This window comes from Triturus cristatus, chromosome 3_1, assembly GCF_964204655.1.
Source record: "Triturus cristatus chromosome 3_1, aTriCri1.1, whole genome shotgun sequence".
Lineage (NCBI taxonomy): Eukaryota > Metazoa > Chordata > Amphibia > Caudata > Salamandridae > Triturus > Triturus cristatus.
The window spans coordinates 895,442,536-895,462,627 of NC_140583.1; the positions used below are offsets into that span (position 1 = coordinate 895,442,536).

Consider the following 20,092-nt stretch of genomic DNA (forward strand, 5'->3'; position numbering starts at 1 on the left):
ACTTTCTGTTTCATGTATTTGCCTGGGTTTTTTTTGGTTTAAATCTGTTTCATAATATATGCTCAAAATATAACAATCTCATCACGGATATCAACTATACAAAAAGGAGACCCAGCTTCCTGTATACAAAATAACACAGATGATTATAGAGAAACTAAGCACTAAACCAGCCCCAGATTAAGACTACCAATTTGCAGGGCTGTTTCATCCATCAAAAGGAAGGGTGAGGTGAAAAAGGGCCTGACAACTGCACCTCACCCTAAACACACTCCCTCCCCTTCCTACTACTATCCTGGACAAGAACCCCTGAACCACATGTCAGCCATTACTTTCCATAAACGGAAACCGCAATGCCCAGTTTTTATGATCCAGTGCCATTTGGGGACAGACGTCCAAAACTTTTCTAGCTAAATCTACTTGTCAGAATATGTAAACTTCCCGGCATATTCTACAGAACTTATGCTGGAAAACCAATTGTTGTCCCAATCCTCTTTGCCACCAGTCTACGTTTTACTTCTAATAGACCCTTTTTTGTGGTCCGGGCTTCAATGTTGAGGTCAGGATAGAAAAGGAGCCTACCTTCTCCCAGCGTCTCTCCTTCTTTTTGTTGTCGAATAGACATTGACTTGCATTTGGAGTAAATCAAAGACCCACTGAACAAACACAGAGGTGTTCCTGAAGATCACTAGTTCCATCTCCCCTATAAGAAACGCAACCAACTGTCCCATCTCCCCTATAAGAAACACAACCAACAGATGTATGCACACCAAAGTCACCCTACAATGCGAGTAGGTAAAGTAATAGGCTAGCAGTGGGCTACATAGAAAGGTATAATGTTAGTCATTGTTTTAGTTTGGAGACTACAGAAACCTGGTTTCTACATTCATTTTAAGTTTAAATAAAGTACAAAAAGCAATAAATCCCCTACATCCACAGGCCGGTGAGTGCAATGAAATAAAAAGCAAATCAGAGAAGATGAAAAGGAAGGCGAGAGAGATACAAAGATAGAGAGTGGTGAGGTGCAAATAGAGGGGAGATCTCGACCAGGCTTAACCAATACCCATCTAAGAGCTGTTGTACACAAGGAGGAGATCAAAAGATGAGAAGGTGGATATGTTAATTGGACGTGTGAGTCGGTTGTGTGAGGTGGAGCAGATGTAGATAAAGAGGGCAGGTCAATTCTCTAAATTCGTCTGGTAGAAATCTAATACTAGGTCCCCATGTTTTATCAAACCGTGGTAGTGTATCTGTTACAGTCCCCGTTAGCTTTTCCAATCCCAGGAGTTTTCCATGGGTTGCGAAACCAATCTCACTCTTTCGGGACATCAGTGCCCCAACGGGACAACAGCACATGTTTGGTAGCGTCAATCGTTAATGTGATGGCTCACCCGCATTGCGATTTCAGGGGATAGGTCAACGTGTTTTGGAGAAGATCATGTTCTTTACTAAGCCCCTACTTTCTTTCTACTGCTCTTTCACATCTAGCATTTGAGATATCCTTATACCAGCATAGAGAATTATGCATGCTACCAACTTATCAAAACAGCTCTATGGTCTGTGTATATGGGTGACTGCATATTAGGGGGTCTAATTCTACGGTGTCTGTAGGTATGTTCACTTTGGTGCCTGAATGTCCGCTCATCTACATGCATTGTGGATTGTAGGTGTGTTGAACTATGTGTGCCTGGATGCCTGTAGGCAGTGTTTCTGTCTGCCTATTCGCACTTTTCTGTCATCTATGTCAATGTGTGGGAGGATGTTGTGTCTACATGTATACATACGTACATGCACCCTTGCAAAATTCAAACTCGCCATCAATGCAAGTGCTAGAATAAATTGGCTGATACGCTTAATTTTCTCTTTCTTTCTTTTCATTACATCTTTGTGTTTCTGAACCTCTTACTGCTTTCTGGTGTTGGTCGGGGCTTTAACAATAACAATAAAAAATTAATAATGTGATAGGTGGAGCCAGCTGGAGCTCTAGAGGGCAGTGTTTCTTGGGAGCTCCCGAGTAGGGACCTAATCATTTGCCCACTCACAAAGCACCTGGAGACCACCAATGTTTGGGGATGAAAGTCTGTGTTCCTCTAGCAGCAGAACTCAGCTGTGGCCTCTTCATTCTCCCTCCCACTGCCATGCATATGACTTGAGGCGCACAAGACAAAACTTTGGGCTTTGGATGCACTACTTGCAGGGGTGCGCAATGTTGGGATACATGGTAGCAGACTGGTTAGCATCGGATGTTTGTAGGAGCCAGGTCCCTGGTGAGGAGAGAGTTCTAGCTCTGGGATAAGTGGCTTAGCCGTGACTTTAGGGATCATATTGTGCAACCCAGGGTGCTAGGAAGGTGGGAGGTCTTGCTAGAGAAGAAACCTGTCCGATCAGTAGTTAGCTGACGCCACATGTGAAAGGATAGACCAGTGCGTGGCCAAGAATCTTCCCTTTTGGGGTGCTCTAAAGGGACCTCCTGGAAACAGTTGACTTCAGCAGAGAAATCCAGATTCAACTCAATGAAAGTGTGGCTTACTTAGATTGCTCTGCCTCTACTTCCTAACAGCCTGCCACCCTGCCTGAAAAGAATAAAGAAAGAGAGAATCTCTTTAGTCCTCGAGGAGCCACTCGTAAAATGGATTCACATTGGGTGTCGGATAACCAAGCAACGCTCAACACCAGAGAGAGAAGCTGTGTGAGATAAAAGTGGTGCTTGCAGTTATCGCATTAGATCGAAGCAGCTGCAAATGTCATGGAGGGAAAGGGAGAGACCTTTTCATCATAGTGCTGGAGAGGTAGTCAAGAGCAGAAGACAGTGATGCTCAAAGTTCAAGTGCTGGTTTCTCAGACGACTGAAATGGGTGACACCATACAGCAAAGAGTCACCTTCATAGTTTGAGTGGTTGAAGGGGGCTCAGAAAACCTGAAGAGGAAATAGAGTGCATTGGCAATATATAGAGGGGGCATCTCAGAGCAAACTCTACCAAAACACTAATAGTGCAGAAGATCAGAATGTTGGAAGAACTTTTGGGGTAACAAACCATGCTGGTGCAGCAGCTTGTGAGACCTGTGTTCAGAATTTGGGAGGACAACCTCAAGTATATGGCAATGCCGGGCAGAAATGTAAAGGGTATACTTCTGCCAATGAATTGCCTGGACTAAATGGATAAAGGCTCCTGCTCCTTCCCCGATCAGCACCAGAACATCTTGCGCAGGATGAGGGCCTTGTGGGTACTGTTAAAGGAAAGGGTGTGACGACATTGGTGCAATTCGTGGTCAGTGGTGAGGTGAACATTATGGAAATCTTCAATTTTTTTCAGGAGAGACTATCCTCGCTTTTCTGAATATCTTGAATGTCGAACCTCAGTGAGAGAAGAAATCTTTTCTTTATTGGCACTTCCTAGAGTGGAAAGTGGAAGGCGATGCCAAAATGGGTGATTTTCTCTTCTGGAGTACTTTGGGTCAAAGGGAAGGTAGTCTGACAGGCGCACATTTGCTTAATTGTTTTTGTCCATTTATATCCACCTTTTATATTGGGAGCATTTATTAAAAGTAACATTTTAAGTTAATTGTTAATAATGTTTCTTTCTAAGACGTTTGTGAAAATTGCCATAAAGCACTAATTTATAAATCCCGTGGTTGTGCTTGAAAAAAAAATGCATCTCGTGTCTGGATGCAATGTGAGTGAGACTAGGTGGCCATGCTTGATTAAATACTCTGGTAAAAAGAGACAAACTCGCCTGACACGAGGTTGTGCAAAAACCTTGCCACTGTATGTTGATATTGTAAATATTTCTGTGAAAATGACCAAAATCCCCCGCGAATTTACAACATCTGAAATTTGCAACAACCACTCCGTGTAAATGAATGACTTCATTCGCTATAATTCTATTTAAGTATGTTCTAGCCTGCGAAGGATGTTGACTTCCCTGTAGAATTTGCATCGGATTAGGTCACTGCAGACAAAGGTTTTCCTGAACTCTGTCAACAGTCATTCTGTCTTTAAAGATAGTCTTATATTAAACCTTTGATACACAATCCAATTTGGAGAAAAACTTGGTAGCTATTGTTCTCTCTTTTTGTTCTTCCACATAGCAAACCCATGATGGACTTGTTGATTTTCCTTTGCGCACAATATCATTTGAACCCATCGGCATACACAATAGACCTTGTTTCAGAGGACAGAAGTCAAGTTAAATTCAAGCCTAACACGCCAGTTGGAATGCTTGATGTGGAAAAGGTTATTTTAAAGCCCAAGAATTTGGATGAAAAGAACAAAAAGCCTACTCCTGTGATTCCTGAGGTAAGAGCATCAGTTTTTGTTGCCAAATTGTTGTTTAAAATAGCTTGGAAACACACGTTGCTCCAAGACTCAAATGTAGATGTTGAAATATTAATGATGGTATATTTTTATAAGGGCTGCGTGTAGAGCTGATCTAAACACAAAATGAGTTAAAGATTTTATGGACCAATATATATTAAACCCAGGTTAAAAATATGACTTCTGATTTGATTGATTTCCATATGACCCTTGAAAATGGCCCTATTGTATTTCCTCCTAAGTAGCAGGACTTCCTTTGTTTTACATGAGCCCATGGTTGTTATGGAGACATATAGGACTCAGCAGACAGCACTGAAGTTAAAGAACAGAACACGCTTATACCAGTTGCCCAACTTCAGACATTGTAAGCAGTGCACAGCACATATACCACATACTCTGAAAGGGCTTGTACAGATCTGCACTGACAATGTGCAAGTCTCATTCTCAATGGAACATCCTGAATAGTTATATTGATTGGGGGTGGGCGGGGAGTAATTACAGGGCCATTCACTTTAACACCACCAGCTTCCTAATCTGCATGTAGGAGCTGAGAACATTGCTGGCTCTTGTATATTCCTTATTCATTGGGACATGGACTGTGGCTTGTTTTGTGACTGCGTTCCTCTGTGGGCTGGGATATTGTCATTGTGAAGATATTCCTTCACTGTTTTGCCCTCAGTATTTCAGTAGGTGGAAGAACATTTGATTTCTTACACAACTATGTTGAATCAACTTGTGCCCAGCACTACATTTCATAGTAAAAATCCATCTATGTATGATGCACTTTCACTTGTGCTTGACTTAAGTCGGAATCGGGGACAATAGGTGCAAATCATGCATAATGGTGAGATGTCACTTTGTTAGTCAGAAATACTATGCCATTGGTCCTGATTTTCCCTTCCCCAAGCTTGTAAGCTTGTTACCCTTTTTTTCGGACATACCAAAATTATGATTTTTGCTTTGTGCCGATATAGGTATTAAAACACCCAAAAGTATAGTTCATAAATACCTTTCACATATGTCCACTTGTGCTATCAACTATAGCCAAGTTTATTCTATTTGCTAACTCAAAGTAGGGCCTTAAATATCTGTCTTTGGCTTTCGGCGGCTGCAAGGTAATGCAACAGCCTGATGTACTGACGCAGGTGCAGCTTGCAGGGTCCTCACAGACTTTTGCCACTTTTCAAATAAGACCATGCTCTTCTTTGACCTTAGTTTGGTCTCTCTAGTGTTCAAGGAAGTGACGGTGATTGTAGCTCATCTTTGAAGGTCGTAAATACATGTATTCTTGTACATAAATGACTGACTGCTAAAGTCACGCTCACCGCAATCAGTCGTGGAGCATTTTCTGATGCCGACCAAACTCTTGACATTATTTGGGCTCACCATCAAAGAGTCGAAGACCAATCTAAACTTCACACTAAGACTTCAAGACATTGGTATCATTCTAGACAGGGTGACTTTTAAGGCCTTTCTCTAACGGAGCGACTCCTGGACATTCAGGGTATGATCATGATGTTTTGGGATCAGTCCTGTATCTTGATGAGCATGGCTCTGACGTTTCGTGGCCTAGTGTATCCTCCTCATCCACAATGCTAAGTAGCACATATGAGCCCTGCAATGGAACCTCAATCCCAGTGGCTCATAATTAGGGCTGCCTCTCTGACTCTTTTCAGATCTCTTGGGAAAGAGCTTATGATCTGCAATGGTTGCTGTGAGATACCGAGCTGAACTATACCAGGTTACTCTCCCTTCCCCACCCAGAGCTCACAGTTGTGACAGATGCATCGCTGCTGGGTAGTAGAGTAACTTAGGAGAGGTGGCGATCAGAGGCAGAGAGCCTGATCCACCCTAACCTGCTGGATCTTTGGATGATCTGATTGGCCCTAAAAGTCTTCCTGTCATGCATCAGAGAGTCTAGTGCAGACTCCAACATACAACACTACCACCATCTGATACTGCAACAAGCAGGGTGAAGTGGGGTCCTCGGCCCTCTGACAGGATGGTCTTTGCTTCCGGAGGTAGCTGGATGCACATATCATATGGGGAGATCCCTTTATGTCATAGCAAACAAAATGATAATACGTCAAGCAGATCGTGAATGGCATCTCCCTTTTGAGGTGGTGCTGGGTGTATTTGAACACTGGGAAGATGCCTGGCTAGATTTATTTACAACCATCAAAAATGCAGTGTGTCTGTAATTTTGCACATTGGAACTTCCTTCAAGGCACTAGTTACAAGACTCATTTGGCTAGAATGGAATGAACGGCCTCCTGTATGCCTTACCAGTGATTTCTCTGCTGCCTCTGATTCAGAGGATCAGGAAAGACCGGACTCAAGTCCTCTCCATTGCCTTGTACTGGGCCAGAACAGTGGGGTACCCAGTGCCCCTGAACCTCCACATTTGCCCTCCAATCAGGCTTCTGATTTAAGAAAACTTACCGTGCCAGCAGCATGGCAGGGTCCCGCATTTAAATCTGCACAACTTAGACCCCTGCGCTTGGGGATTGAACGGCGGCTGCATTTGAATTGCCGACTGAGGTGGTGGATTGTATGCTTGATTATTGACAGCCTTCTACAAAGTCTATATATGCTAGATCTGGGGACAAATTTGTTGCCGGAAGCCCGGACCCCTTACAAACCAAACTTTCTAATGATCTTTTGCTTGTTCCTTCCTTAACCCAGCGAGGCCTTGTACAGTGAAAGGTTAACTATCAGCCCTTTTGGCCTTTCTTTGTGTCCCAGACAAACATCCTTGTTTAAGTCACTTGTGATACATTTAATTTATGGTTTAATAAATCTTTTTCCTCCCAAATCATTTGTGATGCCCCAGTGAGACCTTACGTAGTCTTGACATTGGTTATGTGCACACTCTTCAAGCCTATGCACAGCGGTTCTTCAAAGCTCTTGATGCTGAAAACAGTCTTCCATTTCACTATCGTGTTAGCACAACATATGTGTGAGCTGTAAGCAATACTAGAACAACTGCCTAGTACTATCTTTTTCTGGGACAGGATGATGTTGAGGACCCAGTCTGTTCAATCAATCATCTTGCCGGCTTTCTTCATTCCTCCTCATCACTCGAAAGCGGAGGAGAGTCTGAACTGCCTTGATCCAAAGAGGACATTGAGGTTTTACATTGACCTGATAAAAGATCATTAGGTAGGCAGTCAGCTCTTTGTTGGCTTCTCAGATGCAAAGAAGGGCAGGATGGAACAAAAGAGGACCCTATCAATATGGATTGTTCTTGCATTATGAACTGCTGTGCATTGGCTAAAAAGCAGCTACCAAAGGTCTGAGAGTCCATTTGACCACTGCCAAGCCCGTTACAATGGCATTGGCACTAGCGGTGCCTGTTCTTGATATCCAGGGCTGTTGGTACATATGTTCACAAAGTAATACTGTCTTGACAGCCAGGCCCGACGAGAAAGTATTTTCACCTGTTTGGTCTTGCAGGACTTTTTGGTTTGAGTAGACTCCCTAGACCCTCCTACTTTGGGAGGTACTACTTTAGTATCTATTCTGAAGGTGAGGAGACTGGTTAAAAGTATAGATCAAAAGTATAAGTTACTTAACTTAGCTATCTCTCTTTCTGGGTGATACTCTATGTACCCTCAGTTTTGTCACTTTCCTCCCACCTACTGATTCTGTGAGTGGCCTATTTTAGAGAATGGCACACTGTTACCAACAATTGCTCTCTACTCTGTGCCTGAGGGTTTTGAACGGGAAAGAAAAATGACATCAGCATGAACGGCAGTGTGTTCTGCTTTCTTCCCTCCGTCCATTCTAGGCTAATATGGAGCCTAAGGAGAGCTGCACAATGCCACCTACCGCTGTGCTAGATCACTTCTCTTAAAGTTCTTTGAATCCGGCTGGTGCCTGGGGATAGTAAAAAGGTGAGGAATCTCCAATTACATAAAGAATCCACCAGAAAAAATGTTACAGAACGTTAAGTAACTTGCTCCTCAAGCAGTGTGGCAGGTGTCATTCTGTGTCACTACAGGCAGGCAAAAGTGTGGTGGTTGAACACTTAGTCTTTGCCAAGCTGTGCAAATGAGAGCGGCTACTTGGCACCTGCTACCAACAATATATTTATTTAATATGGTGTAGCAGCAGTCCACTAAATACAGGCAACTTACTGCTCTGTCATTGCATGTTGCATTGTTGGAGGCACGTTGGACTGGTGAAGCATACAGCATGGCTGTGGTGCTAGATTAGCATAGATGGTTCACCGTGCTGTAACACCCAGGGATCTTGGGGTGGCAGATGTCAGCGTGGATCCTCTTGTTTATAATCAGTTGGCCGATGCTGACCAACACAGTGTTTGTAGCTCCAGCAACTATGTGTGTCTCCTGGAAGAGTATTTTGTACCTCCCCTGCAGGTCATAGTCAGTCGACCAATATTCAGTTGGTCTCTCTTGTTAATGGTCAGTTGGCACATGCTGGCCAACGCAAAGTGTTTGTAGCCCCGGGAACTATGTGTGTCTCTCCTGAAAGAGTGTATTGTTCCTCCACTGCAGTTGATATTTTATTGACATTTGCTTGCTGTTGATGTCAATATTGGTTGTCTAGCTCTTTTCCAACTGTTCCATCATTCATGTTCACCCATCCCCAGAAGATTCGGGGGTGGGGGCGGCACTAATATCCCTACAGACATGTGGACATGTTTCAGCAGAGTGGCTATCAAAATTAGTGCAAACTGCGGACTTTAAGATAAAATCATTGATATGGGAGATTTTCCTTCTCCCTTGTGCCATGCAACTTTGTGTGGGTTGGAGAGTAAGTAGGCCAGCACAGTTTTCTCTGTTCACCTGTACTGCTCTATCACCCAGATGCTATATTTATTATATTTAAATATAGATTTTCTAATCTTCTTAATGTAAACTGTGGCTATGCTGGCCCTCATTCGAGAATGATAGAAATAGTATACCAAAACGTGCAATTTGGGGTGCGTGGGATACCACCATACTCAAAAATGTTCAAATTCAATGTGTTTTTAACTATTTAGGCTTCTTACAAGAAGGGCATCCCCAAATATGCTATTTTAGGTTCGGGAATAGGGGATACAGAACATTAATCATAAATCAACATTCTCGATTAACCTAACTACATTAATAAATGGAATGAATCCTACATAGTCACTGGCCCACTGAATTCCTTCAAATGTTTATTTTGTTTTTCATAAATTACTTTCATTTCTTTAATGTACACTTTTTCTTACTTTCACATGCATATCTTTCATTTTGTATTCAGCATTGTTTTATTCATATTTTTCTTTTAAAAAAAAAAAAACAAAGGCATACTCCTTTATCCCACCAAAAACGCAACATACAAGTTACAACAATAATTATATCCATACAATACAATATATATAACAAACCATCCCACTCAAAGCTTATTGTCCCACATTCAAACCTAAATACCACACTCATGCACACGCCATATGCAGATTTCCCATGACCCCCCAAAATCCTTACAAAGAGACCACTCCGTATTCAGTCTTCCATTGTTGCGTCTTGACTTGGGATCACCAGACAATATTGGTCAACGTAAGTTTCAGTGGATATCAAGTTCTCTTAACCTCCTTCTTCATTACCTATGTCCATTTTTTTCTTCTTTGATCCAGCTCCACAAGTGGGGTATTTTACATCATCCGTTTGTCCTATATCAATACTATGTGGCAAACTTTTTTGCTATCTGGATGAGTAAAAATTACCTGAAACTAAATGCCAATAAGACTGAGGTACTTATTTTGGGCAAGCAGAAAGATCTTTGGGGCTCCTGTCATTGGCCGAATGAGTTAGGTACTCTTCCTCGGCCTGTTGATCATGTCCGCAACTTGGGTTATTATATTGATGACTCCTTGACTATGCATTATCAAGCAGTCAAAGTTGCGGGTACCTGTTTTACCATCTTGAAATGGTTGCGTAAAATTCTCTGGATGCTGCCGAGAGATACGCAAAAAAACATTGTCCATGCTCTTATTACATCAAGGCTGGACTACGGAAATGTTTTGTTCCTAGGTGCAAATAAGGCTGTATCCCGCAGGCTACAACTTGTACAAAACTCAGCTGCCAGACTCCTTTGTGGGGTTCCCAGATGTTTGTCTATCTCTGAACATCTTCGCGAGCTTCATTGGCTTCGAATTGAAAAGCGGATCGGGTACAAAGCTTTGACCTTTATGTTTCAAATCAAATGGGGTCTAGCACCGGACTATTTACAAACTCTTGTCTGTCCCTATGTTCCGACCCGTCATCTTCGCTCTGCTTCACTTGAAACATTTCATGTTCTTAGGTTTAGACTTTCCAGAGTGGGTGGTAGATCCTTTCCGTTCTGGGTCCTTCTCTCTGGAACTCAATTCCTCTTGCCATTCATAGGGAAACTTTGTATCCCCAGTTTCGTCGTTTACTGAAGACTTGGCTTTTTAATCAATAATTTTCTCTTTTCAGTTTGTGTCCAGGCGCCGGGAAACCCTTGTTGGGTAGCTGTTGCGCCTTATAAGTTGAATAAATAAATAAAAAAAAAAATAAACTTTACTAGAAAAAGCATCTTCTCTTATACCTCCAGATCACTCCTTTCCTGTGCGGCATATGACGCCAGAGAGTATCAACTCCAGAGCTGCCAAATTTTGAATCCACTGTTCCGATTGAATGGTACTTGAATCCCTTGATATATCGCAATCATATACTCGAGGGTCCAAGTGTGATCTACTGTTCTGAAGACACTTGCCGGGAGACTTTATGGTGAAAACTAGGCATTTTAGGTTACTTGCCATGAGAAGTAAACAGAGGAGGGAGCATACCAGCTGTTTGCGGATAATTAGGTAGATAGGTTAGGCTGGAATGTTTATTTGTGTTTAACCATTAGGCCTCATTATGAGTTGCCTGGAAGAGTTGTCTGAGGAGAACCGGTCTGGGCAACTATAAGTTTTCCAGGGTTTCTGGACCTGGATCTGGAAGCACCAGACCGAGTTTAATCAGGTGCAGATACGCACACAGTGAATCCACTGGTGCAGAAGGGCAGTGCTTGCAGATAAAGTTTCAGCTTGGCCCTTGACTGCCGCTTCATCACCATGGGGGTTGGGTGGGGGGCGGGTAAATGACAATGCTTCCTAGCAGTGATGTAGCTAGACCTTTTGCCCCAGAGGCGGGTCCTGTGCTTGAGGTCCCGCTGTGGCCGTAGGTAAGAGCGGGGGGGGGGGTGGTGGCAGTTAAAAGTGCCCTGCACCCTCCAAACTCAAGCCGCCCCCCCTAGCTACCCCACTGCTTCGTAGAGACTCCCCACCTTTGCTCCCCCTGAAAAACCCTCTTTGCCTCCAGCCCAACAACCCTCCCACCTAACACCCCCCAGCCTCCTCAGATATTTAGTGGTAAATACCTTCACAGAGGTCCACAGAATCGTGGAAAACCGAGAGTAAACTACCCAGATCTTCCTTGTTATTTCCCATTCCAGGGACTATAACTAGCAATCTCCGTTAACGCTGAGAGAGATATCTTCTGGTATCCCTAATTCCAGCCCCACTATCTCTCTGCAGAGTTAACTTGTAATGAGGGTCCTAGTTTTAGATCAGGAGTGTGGTTAACCAATGTCCATTTTTTTTGTATATTTTGCACGCAGGTCTGATATGTCCTAGCTCTTCTCCCCTCTCCATGAGAAGCAGGCGTGTTATGCGATATGTCTGCAAGGAACCTTTCTCGTATTTAAGACTATACCCGAGTTGTAATTTAAATGCTTTGTTAGTGATTTCAGTTCTGATGCTTTGCTTTTGTAACAAATCTTGTATACTTTTCAGTGTTCAGTTGCTCTGCGATTTTCTGTAGAATTTAAAGAAATCCACGTGTTTTTGATGTTTGTTACTCCTTTCCCCTTAGCAAACTGTACGAATAGTAATAAACTACAAGAAAACTCAGAAAACGGTTCTGAGAGCGAGTCCGAATGTATCGCTTCAAGAATTAATTCCTACCATATCCAGTAAGTGCGAGCTGGACCCTGTGCACACCGTTTTGCTGAAGGACCGCCAGTCCCAGGAGCCACTTGAACTGACCAAGTCCCTCAATGACCTTGGATTAAGGGAACTGTACGCAGCGGATACGAGAAGAGGTATTTTCTTTTTGCATTATAGCCGTTTAATCAGGATTGCGACTGACTAAATTATAGACTCCCACGCAAATGACTCCACCGGGTGCAATTTAGTATGTATTGTGAGGCGTTCGCTCTGTTGATTTAAACAGATACAGCTGTTCACTGAGGTTATCAGGTGACCATTACCGATTCCTTAAATGCAATGTAGGACGCACATTAAAGAGTGCTTTTGAGCCTTAAGAAATCGGTATTTACCACCAACTTCAAGTTGGTGGTAATTACCAATTTCCTTTAAAAAAATAACTTTTTTGCTTTTTGTTAAGTGCCATGTGGCACACATTCATGCTCTTAGGGCATGTATGCGCGCCACATGTGCACACATGCACATTTCAGGGGTGCAACAGGGTGTCCTTTTGACACCCTGGCACCCTTGAAAGGGCTCCCGCTATTAGCGATTCGGTAATACCGAATAACTAATAGTGAATGTCTTCACATTCAATCCTATGGGCCTTTAAACCCATAGAAATTAATGGGTAGGTATTCCTTATTACCGAATCTCAATTACCGATTCGGTAATAAGGAATATTAAGGATTCGGTATTTTTTAATGAATCTTTACCTACATAGGAAATACGGATTTCTTAATAGCGAATCGGTAAAATTCGCTATTAAGAAATCGGTATTTCAGATTTACCTACATCTGGCCCTAGGTTTCGTAGAGATTTACATAGTTGGAATGCTTTTCTTTTCAGATGTCATAAAGTTGCATAGTTTTACGTGTTGCTACATTTGTGTGAAAATCGTGACAGTTTGTCACAAAACATAGTGTTGCAGAGAAGAAAAATGGGTACACGTTTCCCAGTAAGGAGAGTGACAATTCTCTCCCATTGTAGCTAAAAATGTTTGTGCACCCACTGTATAAAGACTCTCAATAACCAGGTTCATTGGGTTATTAAGTAAATGATGACAACTAGAGCAGCATAAGCCCTGGCATGTGCCACGCATCAGTGAAACACATTTTGGACCAATTCCCCGCATCACTGCAAGGATACGAGAGTATATATTCTGATTGTGTTCCTGCCCAGTGGCTATGCTCACCACTATTTATTTTCCTCTGTCAGATTGCAGGCAGTGACAAGAACAAATTGGGCCTGATTTGCTGAGCCAAATGATGTCACTTGATCAGCGCAACCTCTAATTGGATGGTTCTGTTAATTTCCCCTTTGGCTAAACTATTGCTTCACTTGCTGTGTCCTGCTCTGCGTGGTCACGCCCAATGTTGCCATAGATTGGATGTGCTGCGTGTGTTCAAGTGCAGCCCTGCCAAGTACCATGCATCAGGGGTTAGATTAAGCCAGTTTAGTGCTGGTATCCGCATCACCGCACTAAAATGCATTAGTTACCCTTATTTAGCACCCCTTCGACCACCCTGAGGCACGCTACAAGGAGCTAGAGCTCCCAGCATGCTATGCGATGGAAAGCATGCTTCGGCTGTCTCAGATAATTAAGTAAATACATCAATGATGAACTTAGACGCCGTGCCTGCCTGCTGAATCCATTATCACCACCACGTCCTCTAATATATGTTTTCTGCAGGTCTTCATCATGAGATATACAGAATCCCTGTCGGCGCAGACAGGGTGCGATGTGGATTTTGGGGATGGAGCCTTGCCTGTTGTTTTTCAGCTGGGCTCCTGCTCCTGTAACCAATGGCATGCAGGCTGATTGGCCCCTAAGGTGCAAGGCTGACCATTAGGCCCCCTTTTTTTACTCGCCTCAGGAGCATTATTCGTACTTAGTGACTCAGGCTTACTGGCATTGGACACCACAATGAGGAAGGAGGATGTTTATTGTATTTTCCAAAATACTGTGTGACCCTCAGCCTCCCATGTTTTTTTAATTTTGTTATTGTCCTCATATCACCTCCAATCAATAAGCACCAACCAGGATTCTAGTGCCCCTTGTGTTCGAAATTGGCTCTCTTCTTCAAGAAAATGTATTGGGCTAACTCAGGTACAACTCGCTTCCATAGCTCGACTGCTTTGAGAAAATGTAATCATCGGACAGACTGGCTTATCAGATGTTCAACAAGTCCCAAACGTCACCACCATCATTCATGTTATTTCTCCAACTATTAATCTCCTTGAAGAAGACCACCGATCTCTTCCAGGCATGCCAAGAAGTTGGGGAGGCTTCAGTCCATAACTTGCATAATTCCCTTCTCGCAATCAAAATTAAGTAAAACATCTGATTTCTGTGCTTTACCTGTAGAGAATGACCCCCCCCCACCCCCCAAGTCCTGCTGCCTTGTCCAAAAGTGATTAAAACAGTGCTTACCTCCATAGTGATACCCAGTGAGTGAGAAGATGGTCTTACTTATGGCAATCCAGATCTCTTCCAAATTTGGACATGTGGCGAGCAAATGCATATTGTCTGTCTCATTTCTACCACACCGCTTACATTTGCAATCGCCACTTCTCCTTCGTTTCGCCAACTTTTTTGTGGTCCAATAGACTCTATGGAGGGTAAAAAAAGTATTTTTCCTTAGTGTAGCAGGTTTAAATACTGAGTAAAGAGTAGATAGATACTTGCCATAACTCTTCCAACTCTGTGTCTGGAAAGCAGCCATCCCATGCACAAAATGGCGCTCTCATCTTGTTATCCACTGCTGTAAGTAGATACTGGTACCACCGTGTGCCACTTCCTTCTTCTTAACCCGACAGTCTTGGAGGTCTTTTTCCATTTGGCTATGTTCAGCTCCTTTCCAACCCTGACTCTTAAACCACGCATTTACTTGGTAGATTCTAAACCTGGAGATTCTCCACTCAGTCTTGGTACTCCAATATTCCCAAGTTAGCTTCTGCCCATTGTCCACCAGCTGCCCCCCCTCTATTAATGCCACTCTGCTTCAGAGAATCCATTAGACTGGCAAGCAGGCACTCCGGAGTACCTGGTGAGTCCCATATGGGAGACAGCCTTGAGTGGATACCCCTCTGCCAGCAGTCTTTGTCCTCTGCCTCATCCCAGAGACCCTCTGCCTGAAGCAGCTGAGCAGCAGCATTGACTGAGGCCAGTAAGCTGTGATCTGGACTTATGCATGATTTGTGGTGGCTTAGGACTGTCCTGATAGTGAGAGAGAGCCTCCGATAGTGCCCCTGCGCTGCCTTAAGCTACTCATGAGGTGACGTGTGTCAGAAGGTGGCTTTGAGTGTCACATGGTAGGAGAGGGGGGATACATGGTTTGTACCCAAGTGAGGAGGGACTGGGCCTTGGAGGGGGCAGGGCCTCGTGCCGAGAAGTATCTCTGAGGCACTTTTGCCCCCACCCTGCCCCTAAGCTTACTGAGGCTGGTACTGAAATCCTGGGGTGTATTCAGACCCCTTAATGGATGTTGGAAGTTCAAAGCCTCAAAAAACGAGCTGGAAATCCACTATTTACAGTGGTTTTCAGCTCGTTTTCCCTGCCACCGTGTAATATCCGCTCCTCACCAGGTGACAGTGGTGGTGCGTCCATTAGGGCGCTGGGGCGTTGCCCCACAAGCCTCCCTTGCGCATCCGAAGCTCCCTCGGTGTCTCTGAACTTAAGTGAACTCTCAGTTTACTTAAGTTCAGAGACGCCGAGGGAGAACTGACAATCATGTCAGTCAGCATGACGTCGGACCGCCCACCCCCTTCCGAGTCTGAAGGGTGTGGACAGTCCGGCGTCATGTTGACTGACATGCAACATTGTCAGACCAGTGCGCATGACTGGGGAAGGTCGACGAATTTTTGCAACCAGCCCAGTCATGCGCCTAGTGTCTGCTCAGGCTGCGACTGCCATTAGGAGAGCGAGGGTTGAGCAAAGGCTCAAACCTCGGTCTTCTAATGGGCAGGCAGGCGGCGAGCAGCCCTGCTAAGCCAATCCTGGCGCTACTGGAGCAGCGCCAGTATTGGCTGAGAGGGGTTGCCACTCCAGTGCTGTTCCTGAAGGCGCCAAAGGCTCAGGAGCAGAGGAGGCATGGCGTGGACCTGCGGTCAGGTAAGGTTTCTTTTTTTGTATTTTAATTTAATTCCCCGGCCACCACTCCGCGTGATCCCCCCACCCGTATTACGATGCAAGCCGCGACTATAATATTACTCAGTGGAGCCTTTTAATCAACCCTCGAATAAAAAACGACAGAGTAAGGTATACTATTCATGGATTCAATTGTAGGCCTTCAAGGTTAGATACCACTGTTTACAGGGCGTTGCAGAACTCACTAGTTATTTACAATATTTATTTACCATAACTGTGACCGCCAGGTTACACCGGGTTCACCACACAAACGCACCAATCCCGAGTTCCCTAAACATGAAAAACACATCTTTGAGTTACACGTTACACCTAATAATGTGCAGAAGTCACATTAACCTTCTATTCTATTTTATGGTGATTCGGCAGGTCGGGCTGGACTGTTCCCATGAGGCACAGGGTCAAGACTTTTTTGCATATGGCTGGGACTGGAACAGCATGGTGAGTAAAAAAACGATGGAATTAGGCCCAGATCTCTGTACTGGGGTGAATGTATGACATTGTTCTACATTCTGTCCATAAACTGTTGTTTAGGTCTCGCCTGACCCAGCGCATGCGCTGGTCTGGCGAGACTTATTGAGAGGGCTCCAAAAAGTGCTACAAGGCCAGCCTAGAGCTACAGTGCATGTGCGCGGGCGCGCGCGTTGCGCTTACTTTCACTTTCGCAGCCGCACGGAAGCTTTGCTGTTTGATCGCGATCCCTTTCGCGGCCGCACGGCCGCTTGTTTCTACTATTTAGTCAAGTCTCATTTACGTTTTTCACAGACATGGAACAAATTAAGCTGCATTTGGCCTGGGTGTCGTTAAACACCTCTCAGGGCGCAAAAGGTGTTGTGCGCGATTAACAGCCATATATAGTAATGGCAATTACCTCGATTTACAGATAAAAGTCCCAGGTATAATAAATGTTACATCCTGCAGCAAACGGGCATTTTGCAGAGCGAAATGAAGTTGGGAAACACTGCTCAACACAACATTGTCAGGCACGTTGTCTTTTTGTGTGTTTGAATGTTTTGGTGGCTGTAAGTGTGTGTGGTGTTTTTATGTCAGTGTATGTGGTGCATGCGCAGTTCTGTTGTGCCTGAATGCACGTGTGAATGTAGAACTGGAGTGAGTGCATGTTTGTGTTTCATTGGTTTTGAGTTTTTAAATGGGCTAGTCTGTGTTTGTACATTAATGTGTGTACATGTCGTTTTACATACAACGTCGTATGTGTGAAATCCTCGTCTGTGTGGAAAACATTATAACATTGCTAATAGCAATAGCAGTATGCTGCTCTGCATATGAAATAGGCGTTCTAACACTCATACCGCCATTCCCGGTCACAGCCAATGACTGGCCTTTGTACCGGCAGGATTTCCGCTCACCGTCACTACCGTCCTCGAGGCACAGAGTCAGTCTCTGGAATGAGTCCAGACATCCTACTTCAGTGTAATGCATGTGCTGCTTATCCACGAACTACACTATCTAATTAACACTTTAAGCACATTATGCAGGCAGTGCGACTGGAGAGGTGACCGATCCATATCGGATAGAGCTGCGTGGTTTCCGTGCTGACTGCTTCTTAGGAGTTTTAATCATTTGTCCTAAAGCGACCCTGTTCTAAATGCTGTGCATTGAACTTCAGTAACACATGTGCTCGTCATTTACTCATACTTGTGTAAGGGCCATTAAAGCAGTTGTAGGTGAACGTAAACACTGGAATGACTGTAGACACAGTCCATGGATTGTTGACGCATTCTAGGGCCACACAGGATAAGAAAGAGGACTGTAAAGAAAATGTCTCTAAATGGAACAGAAAACTACAGCGGTTCCGCCCAACAGGAAAGAGGTTTCTTGGTGAGAGTGAAGAAAGGAATAATTCTTTCAGTTTTTATATTGGGCGCTTTAAAGATGCTACACCTAAAATGTTGAAATCTTTCCAAGCAAAGTAGTAAAATATTTGACTTTGTAAACTCCGAATGCTACCAGGCAACATCCCATCCTCTGTACCTCCTCCCACGTTGTTCATCTGCACCACTCCTTTTCACACCTCTTAACATACATTATGAAGACTGCGTCCCCAACCTTGCTGAGGTAAACCCTCTTTTCCCACATGTCCTACCCACCATTAGATTGCTCCAACCTATTTGGATTTCGAACCATGTCCATCTGACAGACACAACTACGGTCACCAACCCATCAGTAGTGTAACCGTTGTCTCACTAGACTCTACCTTTCACCACCATGGTACCCATGCCTGATGCACACTTGTGGTTCACCTCTTCAGACCTGCCGACCCTGGAATAACTTCTACTGTGTGATGGTACAGAGAAGGAAGAGGTGGTACCTAGGAGGCAACGGGACCATGGAGAGTAGACAGTGCAGTGGATGTGTAGCATTATCTTAACAATCATAACTACCCAACTCCAAAGCAAAACAAGCATTGGCATAGCCAATAGGTCTCGCTTTTGGGACCTTATAAGTGTTTAGCCATGCAACAGTTGCATAACTAAATACTTATAAAGTCCCAAAAGCGAGACCTATTGGCTATGCCAATGCTTGTTTTGCATTTGTCACCCCGAGTGGGAAGGGTATGCCCAGACGTGGGTCCCGTGCTCTCCATGCCACTGGAATCAAGCTATCCTTGCTGAAGAGAGGTGAAACTCCGAAACCGGTCCTAGGATGCTTGTTTCCAGTCCAGGGAGGACCTGGCTTGACTGGGTTCAAACTGGAACGGCATGGTGAGCAAAAAAACGATGGATTTAGGCCCAGATCTCTGTACTGGGGTGAATGTATGACATTGTTCTACATTCTGTCCATCAACTGTTGTTTTTGCATTCGTCCTTATGCCTTTGGAGTTTTATTCGTACTTTACTTAGGGTCTCCCCGCTTTGTATTGCATTTGTACGTGTATTTCATATGTGTCTTGATTTTGTTTATAACGTGTCTAATGTCCACTAACTGCTATTTTTGTAAACGCGTTCTCATGTCGATAATGCAAGCACTTTGGCTCGCTCAGGGCATGTTGTCACTTTATAAATCCACAAAAAGGAAATAAAAATAGTTGTTGACAGAACGGGAATAAAATAGTTGCGAGTTTTAGCAGAAAAGTTGTGATTTTTTTTTAGAGCAGTTACGTCGCTGTATAAGGCAAGCGCTGTGCAGGGCTGCTGACAGTATTAGCCAGCTTTTGGGTATATATGTTTCCGGTCTCGGCAGAATGAAGGGCTGAGTTGGCCCTGCCAGGGTGACATGTTACGTCGCTGAATCTCTTATTTTTTGTGGTTTTATAGAGTGCTGTGTGTATGGATGTGAGTAGCAGCCCTTCGTTTGCTTCAGAGCGCTGTGGATTTCGTGGAAAATCAGGTTTCTGTACGGTAGGAAGAATTTAGAATGTAATTGTGTGAGCTGACAACTTTGTTCGAAGTGCAGGGACTTTTCTTGAGTTCTTTGTTCCCAGTAGCTCCTCAAAGTTTATAGTGAACGGAATGTGCTCTGCCAGGAAACGTTTGTGACTTGATCTTCTTTGCAAGGTTTGGAATTTGAATTGTGGAGGTAAAGTGGCTGTAATAGTCTCCATACAGCTGCCGCGGAGTTGACATCTAATCTGCCATCTGATTGGCTCGCCTCTCACCATTGGGCATTTAGCACTGCTGGTGGAAATAGA

General features: G+C 44.0%; 1 protein-coding gene across 4 annotated transcripts in view; it reads left to right on the top strand.

Moving 5' to 3' along the window:
- Positions 1-20,092, top strand: part of COBLL1 (cordon-bleu WH2 repeat protein like 1) — a 702,447-nt gene that overhangs the window by 491,461 nt on the left and 190,894 nt on the right. For all 4 annotated transcript variants that reach the window (XM_085645409.1, XM_085645410.1, XM_085645411.1 and 1 more), the window contains 2 exons: positions 4,087-4,294; positions 12,184-12,412. In XM_085645409.1, the coding sequence (XP_085501535.1) occupies positions 4,087-4,294; positions 12,184-12,412 (437 nt within the window). The remainder of the gene's footprint in view (positions 1-4,086; positions 4,295-12,183; positions 12,413-20,092) is intronic.